This window comes from Mercurialis annua, linkage group LG1-X, assembly GCF_937616625.2.
Source record: "Mercurialis annua linkage group LG1-X, ddMerAnnu1.2, whole genome shotgun sequence".
NCBI lineage: Eukaryota > Viridiplantae > Streptophyta > Magnoliopsida > Malpighiales > Euphorbiaceae > Mercurialis > Mercurialis annua.
Window position 1 is genome coordinate 51417485 of NC_065570.1, and position 9223 is coordinate 51426707.

At 33.3% G+C, this 9223-nt stretch overlaps 2 protein-coding genes across 3 annotated transcripts; both read right to left on the reverse strand.

The window, feature by feature from the left end:
• Window positions 1-40: 40 nt before the first annotated feature.
• LOC126655323 (nudix hydrolase 19, chloroplastic) lies at window positions 41-5453 on the reverse strand. Of its 2 annotated transcripts, XM_050349450.2 has the most exons (6): window positions 4765-5450; window positions 3814-3954; window positions 3606-3710; window positions 3320-3419; window positions 2374-2466; window positions 41-725 (listed from the first exon to the last, which is right to left on the reverse strand). In XM_050349450.2, the coding sequence occupies exons 1-6, from the start codon at window positions 5398-5400 to the stop codon at window positions 436-438; spliced, it is 1365 nt and encodes a 454-aa protein (XP_050205407.1). In that variant the 5' UTR covers window positions 5401-5450; the 3' UTR covers window positions 41-435. The 2 variants fall into 2 exon arrangements, with proteins under 2 accessions (XP_050205407.1, XP_050205415.1); XM_050349458.2 differs by lacking the exon at window positions 2374-2466 and having other exon boundaries at window positions 4765-5453.
• A 313-nt stretch (window positions 5454-5766) lies between these two features.
• Window positions 5767-8343, reverse strand: LOC126655335 (zinc finger CCCH domain-containing protein 39). The gene is made up of 2 exons (XM_050349468.2): window positions 6930-8343; window positions 5767-6337 (listed from the first exon to the last, which is right to left on the reverse strand). The coding sequence occupies exons 1-2, from the start codon at window positions 7693-7695 to the stop codon at window positions 6084-6086; spliced, it is 1020 nt and encodes a 339-aa protein (XP_050205425.1). The 5' UTR covers window positions 7696-8343; the 3' UTR covers window positions 5767-6083.
• Window positions 8344-9223: the final 880 nt, after the last annotated feature.

Genomic DNA, 9223 nt, shown 5'->3' on the forward strand with positions numbered 1-9223 from the left:
GTCGAAAAAGAGATTTTGTGTGCTGAACTTAAACAATTAATTTCAATAATTAAACAGTAATTTATTTAAATAATCAATCAAGCAGCATGAGCTCATCGTATCCTTTGCCAGAATGATCTTGTTCATCATATCAACAAGGCATATATGTATAGATATATATAGTATAAAATCCGACCCGTTTAAACAAAAAATGCTGAAACGGAAAATGACCAAACAATGTTTATTACAAGAAAGTTACGCTCTGACTCACTGGTCCTTCTAAGATTCCCAAAGTTGGCTCTTCACTCTGTCATATAGACTCATCATCAAATTGTCCCACATTTCCAAGTTACCGAAGATTATCAAATGCAAAAATCTCCAAATAAAGAAAAGGGGAATTTCCATTGCTGACGACCATTAATAGCAGATTAGCACTTACTTGAAATGTGAAGACTGCTACAAATTGGACATAGAACCAGTGGATCGTTTTGAATCAAGTTCCACCCCAATTGTTGAAGAATGATTAACCCAAGAAGAGATTAAGTGATGAGCAATTGCAAAAGGGCCAGGAAAAAACATTGGTGCAAGTTCTCCACTTTCTACATTAAAATCCGCTGACAAATTCTGTCCTTTCTCGACGCCCTTGCACATCTGATCAACCTTGGCAGCTGCTGTTCTTTGTGCCTTCTCGTATTCTGCATACGTCAGTGCTTTCTGGACATCTTCTCTGCTATGCCATTTAGCATCTGGACAAATGAAAAAAAATATCAAGTTATATTCAGACCTAAAGCAAATAGTTCCTGAGAACTCGTTAGCTTCATGATTAAACCATCACCATCAGCTACTGAGATCAGTTATTGATTTTTCCATAAAAATCTGGTTCAGTTCTTAACACAATTACAGTCTCCGACTATAATGCAAAACTTGATTGTTTTATTACCACCATAAAATAAACATCTAGATCTAGGATTACTTGGTAAACATGTTTTCTACTATGGTTTGAACATGTTGAAGTGACCCACTGTCTCTGGAGTTTCATGGGGAGTACTTATAAAAAGTTACATAAAAAAAGGACAATGTAGCACGGAAACACAAACAGATACGGAAACAGAAACTACGAACCGGCTTTTCCCAAAATATAGGAAACATAAACGTGGGGAAACGTGTAAACAATAAAAGTATTGAGATATATTTATAAATATTAAAAATTATAGGATTTTATATGTATTAAAATATATTTCTATATATAAAAATTACTATTACAAATTTACAATTAATAAAATAAGTCATTTGAATACAAGTCTAATTAGATTTCTTTGTGTTTGGGAAGAAAAAAGTTTTTATTTGTGTATTGAGAAAAAAGTGAATAATAAAGTTTGTGCATAACTAATTCTGTTTTGTTTTTTATAATTACTAGTTTTGCATTACGTGCTACGCACATGGCTCGTAACGTGACTCGTCAATTTAAATATTAAATAACTTCATCATAATTATAACAATATATTTTATTCATAATTAATATTAAATCAGTTAGGATTTTTATTTAGATAAATATAATATTATAATTTATTAATTTTTAAGTTGAAGTGACGTAAATAATATTTATTTATAAATAAGTTCTTAGAAATAACATTTAAGTGACGAAAATGACATTTAGTTAGGAATAGGAATTCAAATATTACATGAACTCTTTTACAGAGTTCTAAAACAAATTAACTAATGTTTAATATAATTAATTAGTACTATTGGTTTTCTATTAGTAAGTTTGGTACATATAATTCTACAGAATACGGGTATGGTAATTATATTGGAGGTAGACAAACATCTTAATATGGTAAGTTATAATTAGTTATATCAAGAAATTAGTTTGTTTTAGTTTGTTTTATTCGAATCAAATTCTTTAGTTTTTTTTAAAACTGAATTATTTGTTTCCTTATCTAATTCAAATTCCAATTCCAATCATACTCTATCTTTAATAATTAAATAAATATTTTAGTTTGTTATCAATTAATTAATGTCTATAAAACCGATAGTTATATTATAAGTTAAAAAGGACTATTTGGTAAATTTGATTGTCCGTGCTTTTATATATAGTATAGATAGATAGGCAACTCTTTAGGATTGTTTACTCTTTAAGAATAATTTTTTTAGGAATCTAACTTTTATTATTTATGAAAACGTCTCCGAAACAAAGAAACGCACCTTCCTCAAGGTTTCCGTGCATCATAGAAAAAGGATGACAACAGAAAGTGAAAAAAACTAGACATCTCTGTCACCATCTTGTTTTTTTATAAGTTATTAGTTTTCTTCTTTTTGCATTTTGGGTATCAGGGACGAGAATTCTTGAATGATAGATCAAACTGCAATTTATAAAAGTTCTGCATTTTCAAATACCTTCCAACTCTGCCTTGTCTACATTTATTTCCAGTGATTTTGCATAGGCATAGAAACCCACCATCAACTGGCATGGCATGCTACTTGGCCCAACTACAGACAAATGACAACCAGAGAACAATAAATAGCAGCACGCATAGATAAAAAATAAATCGACAAGGCATGCTTTCTCAAAGTTCGCATAAAAGTTTACTAAAGTCACAAGAATATTGAGTGAATATAAAACTACTTCACTAGCAAATGAATAACTCCCTCCCTCTAATCCAGAGAGGAAGGAAAAAAAAGAATATTGACACAGGCTCACAGCATGGAGACTCTCGGTCATTCATTCATTTTTTTAGCATAATAAGTGGATGCTTTTGAGGTTTGGATAACAATAGTAGTTTTTAAAAACATGAATTTAAGACATTAAAATGTTGTATACATAAAATGGGAACTGGTTCTCTTTGTTTCACCTATTTTTCATAGAGAAAAGTAGTTAGTCTTATTTGTTACAATTAGTATTGTACATATGCGAAATATGAACATAAACTTGAGGATTACAGTAAATGATTAATAACACAGAAAATAAATAATAAGAGAATATAAAAAATATAGCTGAGGGGGCAGAACAAATTGCAGTTTAACACTACATGATGTGATCGTACAAATTAATGAATTTGAAGGATATGCAAGAAAAAAAAAAAAGGAAAATGAACTGGTCATGAAGGATAAATGAATCAGTATATATCATGGTCCTATATCTGCAGAACCACCGCAAGTTAAAAGATTTGCATAGACAAGTTGATTTTAACAAATCTAAAAGTAATAGTTCACCTAAAAAACTTATAATCATTGTTTCCATCGGAAAAGCACGAAAGATTTGGAATCTTCAGACACCAACATTCACTACTGTCTACTACTATGAAAACAAAAAATACATCAAACAATTAACCTGAAACAATACCTGGCCACGGCTGAGAACTATGGTAGACAACTTCTCCAACTTCAATACCGGTCTCTTCCCATGTTTCTCTCCTTACAGCCTCTTCTAAGCTTTCTCCTGGCTAAGGACAATACGGACTATTTCAACAGAAAAGTTACAAAAGAATACCAAGTTTAAAAAATGGAACTGGCATAATATGATACACAGTGACAGACCCATGGTAGATAGCTAGATAGTAAATACGTTGGCTGATTTGTCCTATAGAGCACTAATTCAAACTTTAAATAATATTGAAGTTTCCATATACCTCTATGAAACCAGCTAAGCAACTCCACATTCGCGGTACATATCTGGATTGTCTGCTTAATAATACACGGTCATTTTCTTTATCAATAACCAACATAATCACAACCTGTAGCAACAGTACTTGCAGTTAAGAAAGTAAATACACAATCTTTAGCCACAATTATAAATTTCAAACAGCACTTGCAGCCCACAGGCATAGATCACTGTACCGGATCAACTCGAGGGTAAATTCTCTTTTTGCACACTTCATTGGAGCATTGCTTCCGTCTCCCAGCTTCCATGGGGACAGTTTTCCCTCCACAGTGCCCACAAAAATTTGATATCTTATGCCACTCTAACAATGCCCGTGCCTAAACAATGTGAATAAATGTGCAAACATTAAACTTATTAGGTTGCATGAAGTATGTGCAGCTGATTGTGAAATATTAACAGAGGTCCAAGCAACTAATGGAACTTTGCCAAATGGATGTAAGATAATAATTATGAGGAAGAAGCCATAAAGCCATCACAAGCTAGAATCATGGCACGACGAGAAGCTTTACAATCAAATGGGTTAAAAAGATAGGAACATGGGGGAAAGCACAACCAATTACATGATCAACTTAACTAAACATTTTGACTAAAAACTAAATTGACAACCATTAAGCTCACTGTTTGACTAACATTTATGCAGTTTATAAGAATCTCCCATAATTCACAACAGCAAAGCAGAATAAAGCCTTGGTTCGTAATTGAATCTCTTTTCAGAAGAAAATAATATGATTGAGAGGCACATTTTTCTTGTAATGAATGAAGATGAAACTGTGTAAAGCCTTGTATGGTTAAACTCAAATGTTTATAAAGACAAAGATAGACAGGAGAAATGATATTTTCTTTCTTAGAATATGTTATAAATATCAAGTTCCGGAGATTCATAAACCTTCGCGAAAATGGAAGCAAAGAAACATAGGAAAAACAAGTTTCTGTGCAAATAGAATTCGGTTAATGCAGGAAATGTGTTCATTCTCTCATCATGAACTATCTAAATAGAGCTGATAATTTGAGGAATAAAAACTGTTAACTAGTCAGTCCATCAACAGGCACACCAGAAAACAACTAATACATTACCAGAACAAACAAATGAATTAAATTGATTTGATTAGATAACCAAATATACTTACATGACCGGCAATAGACAAATCTCCCATGGCACTCTCATTAGCCCAATCAGTAGCCACCATAAGAGTCCTCATCTCAACAAAACAAAACTGTTTGCTACCAAAAACAGTAACCAAACTACCCTCACCAGAAACATCAACTGCCCAATAAACCACATCCTCATCAGATTTAGAACCCAGATAAACCAAACTCTCTCCACTCAATTCAACCCCAGAATTAGCCAACAATGTTCTACAATCAGACAAACTGATCCAACCCAGATGCCAATTTGGCACTAAATCATCATTTCCATCATCACTACCAGAAGAAGAGGAAGCAAGAGGCTTCCCCTTCCTAAAAGGCAAAACCTTGAAATGCACAGAAGATAATTGATGTGTATTGCTGTCTAAAAGTTGAGTCTTTAGGGATTCCAAAGCTAAATTTGGTGAGAGAGGATCAGTAGGTTTAAGGGTTTTGGAAAGTAAAGGGTTGCCCGCAAAGGCATGGGTTTGCAGATTTATGGCCATGCTGGTTCTTGTGGAGGTGAAACAGGAAAAAGTTCTTGTAAAGATTGGATTTTTGAAATAGAGTTTTTTGGAGAGAGAAGTGAGAAGAGTAGATGTCGGTGAAGATGATGATGCAAAAAGGAGAGTGAACATGACTCTCTCTCTTTTGTTCCATTAGGTTGATTGGGTGGCTAAGTTTTGGTGCTGAGTGTTGCAAATTTTTGGAGAGATGACTCGGTTTCGTATGGTGTCATCTAGTGACAAGTGTCATGACTCTGAGTTTTAGGACAATGTATTTTGATTGGACCCACATAATCCAATTTGGTTGTCCTTTTTTAGACTTCTGATTTTGAAATTTTTATTTCTTACTTTCTTTCCAAGCAACCATCTTTTTTGGGTTGTTAGATCCTTGAAACCATGGCAATGGCTGAAAGCTATTCAAAGAAAATGAATCATACCATTTGTTCAAATAGTAATAATGTTATAAAAATTATCCAATGTTGCTCGAAGACAGAAGTATGAAATAATACGCCGAAACGTAGGAAATCAAGTGATCATATTTGCTAAAAAGCTGTTTTATTTTCTGTTTCAATCAACAAACAATGACTAGTTACATGTTGCAGAAATATATCTCGAATTTCCTCAATAAACTGAAGAAATGTAAAAACAGAATAAGGTAGGAAAACATAGAAGAAAACAAACCTACCTATTCAAACACCTATCTAGCCAAAAAAATACCAGCTTTGAGAAAGCAGGGTAGAAACACATTTTTCTCATCTCTTGCGACTCTGCAACAACTCAAAATATGCTAGTCTAAATTTTGATCTTCCTGATGCTCAGCTCTCCACTTGGTTTGTTAAGTTTTGGCCTAACGGCAGATCATCAAGCCAATCGCCGTAAATTCGATTTATTTTCTTGGAGCTTTTCCACTTCAACAAGCATTTTTTATTCTGCCCTTCCTCAACTAAACTAGGTACACTTGCGGTCATAATTGGAGATACATTAGTAGCAACAATCAGTGGTGGCTTGGTCAAACTGGAAATTGCATTCCCAAATTCACCTTCAGAATGTCCTCCAGGGGCTTGCAACTCTGATGACATAAACAAAAAGTTTCAGTTACTAGTAGTCAACTAGGATCATCCACCAAAATAGTTTATGGAACTTTGAGGCCAACTAAACTAGAAGATATAAAAAAACTAGTGACTCTGCATTTTATACCTAGTTATATTTAAAAGACTATTTATCAACCCTATGATAATCACTTAAGAGTAGCAACACCATCGCTCATAAAATTCATAGATAAACTTACTATTATGACTAAAAACACCAAGATAATAAATTTAATATAAGTGGTGTTTTCAAAAGAGTAATTCCATTATTTAGAACATTTGTTCTTCGACAGTATCTATCGATACTTTCCATCCACTCCTTCACCTAACCTTCTAACCTATCACATCACCTAGGAGTATTCGACGAATGATCTATTGACGAAATTTGTTCATTTCTTATTCAAACAATTAATGCATAACATATACCATTTTCGATTTATCTAAATTTTTTAGCAAAGTCGAGCAAAAATGTTATATCATTTATAAAAATTGCAACTTCAAACAAAAAGGGCAAAAGCAAACTACCTAGGAGGAAACCACAAGAATTCATAAGATTTAACCAAAAGCACATACCAGCTTGCCCATGAGCAAAGTGACATTTCTCGCCAAAAGGGCAATGACCTGTAATCTCCCACTTAGTACACAACTTCGTCTTCCAATACACTGGCTTCATATTTCCTCGTAAAGCATCTGAGCCAGCGCTGATAACAGACTTATTAACTTCAATCACATTTGATCCATTAGTTACATGCATAACTGGCTGCTGCATAGTAGTTCCAACGCTTATTGCAGAACTCTCCCGAAACCTCCCTACATCATCCCTAAACTTGGACGGATCTTCATGAAGAAAATTACACCTATCACCATAGGGGCACTCCTCTCCATTATAAAACTTTTTGCAAAGCTTCATCTTGTGAATTATTCTTTGATCATCATCCCAATTCCCTGCAGGCCTATCCTCTTCCCCACGACCAACTGAACCAACAAGATCTTGCCAATTCGGAGGGGGCTGCCTCAAATCTTGCATACCATGAGCAAAATTGCAATTTTCACCATTCCTACAATTACCAGTCCTAAACTTTGCACACATTCTAGTCTTAAAAAAGATGTTTGTTGTTCCTTTATTGACGGGCAGGTTACTGGGTAGAGGGATTCTATTGCCATCTTCTGAGTTTCTAGGTCTTTTAAAAGGGGGTTGATGTAGCTCATATTGTGAATGTGAATCAAATTGGTCATTGCTGTTCATAGGGAATTGAGGCCAGACAGCAATGGAGTCACTGCCTGATTGATATGAAGGTTGTGGTGACATAAAAGAAACTTGAGATTCAGAGTAACTCATTTTTTTGGCAAATTTAAATACTTGAAATTGTATCCAATTATGTATCACTAGGCTAATCTCTAACTCTTATATGCACCAATTTATAACTCAATTCAGAACAAAACAAGCCTCAATAATGCGATGATCAAAGCTACCAACAACAACCAAACACAGAAATAAACAAAAAGATTAAACCTTTCTTCTCTAATTTCCTTCTATACTGAATCAAATAAAATAAGAATACCCAGATGGATTTTTAAGCCAAAACTTCACAAAAAAGTAATCTAGGGAATTTGAACTTACTTGAGATAAGTAACGATCAAGGATTGGGAATCATAAGAATACCCAGATGAGAATTTTAGTTAATTTGAAAGAATCAACAAGAAAACAAAATTAAAAAAATCCTTTTAAAAGTTTTGAAGAATGAGAGTTGATCAAAGCTTAGAACTTTATGAATATGTGTTTGTGATTGTATAATATAAATGTCTGCAACGAAATAGGAAAAATCTATACAGGTGTAATAAGAAAAAGATTTAAAAACAAAGAAGGGGTGATGGGATTAAAAACCCTAGCCGCCAAATTGAAGGGCCAAGCAACAACAACAATGTCAATTTTTTTGTTTTTAAAACCCTAATACCTTTTCTTCTAAAGCCCTGAAACGCCTAAAACCCTTAATTCTAATCCTAGTATCACGCGGCTGATTAGCATTAGCAAAGCCCACGTTGTTAATATGTTTTCTTTTTGTTTCTTTTATATTTACCAAAAAAGACTTCACATATAAAGACAATTTCAATTAAGTCCTTGTACTATTTTACCATAACGGATTGAAATTAAAACTGAGTTCTTTGCAAAATACAGAGAAACTCATAAATTTTTGCAAAAAATATGGACTATGTCAAAGCCTAAACGTAATGTATAAAATGAGATTGATTTTAATTAATTAATTACCATAGTAACGTATATACGACGACTAATTATAATTTTCATGAAAATCCTAAGTTTTTATGTGTTTTATTATATAAACTATATCAATCTTACTCATACATTAGTTTATTCATATAAAGATAAAAATGTTTTTTAACCTCTGGGACATTTAGCATCGTATGTCGACGTGTATATAGTCGTCTTTCAATATAGATAGAAAACTTATATAAAAATAATCTACTAATCAATACGAAGCTACTATCCAACGAGAGGTGCGATTTAAAGCTCAAACAAAGCGAGAATAGCGAAAAAAGTTCACTTCACTATGAATCGGAGCGATGGCCATGGCACTAACTATAGTTGACGGCGGCAGCTAGTCTGGGTGGAGGGAAGTATCTAGATAGAATAAGGCGATGGTGCCAACTATGGCACCATGAACATGAGTTGATGCCAATGCGAACTCGTTGCTGTTTTTTGGGAAAACAAAATTTTCACCTAAAATCATGCAAAAAGGCCAAAAAAAATATATAAAATAAGTCTATGGGACCAATATAAAATTTATAGTTAACAAAAAAACATTTAAAACAACTTTAAAAGAAAATCTAAATACAGTTTTAATGAAAAT

Bases quoted from the DNA above. Each gene is read 5' to 3' on its own strand.
- LOC126655335 (XM_050349468.2), bottom strand. From the start codon at position 7,695: ATGAGTTACTCTGAATCTCAAGTTTCTTTTATGTCACCACAACCTTCA. The intron at 6,338-6,929 runs GTATGTGCTTTT...TTATGTCATCAG, and splicing joins CTTTGCTCATGGGCAAGCTG to AGTTGCAAGCCCCTGGAGGA.
- LOC126655323 (XM_050349450.2), bottom strand. From the start codon at position 5,400: ATGTTCACTCTCCTTTTTGCATCATCATCTTCACCGACATCTACTCTT. The intron at 3,711-3,813 runs GTACAGTGATCT...CTGTTGCTACAG, and splicing joins TTTACCCTCGAGTTGATCCG to GTTGTGATTATGTTGGTTAT. The intron at 726-2,373 runs GTATTTGAAAAT...TCATTTGTCCAG, and splicing joins AGACAAGGCAGAGTTGGAAG to ATGCTAAATGGCATAGCAGA.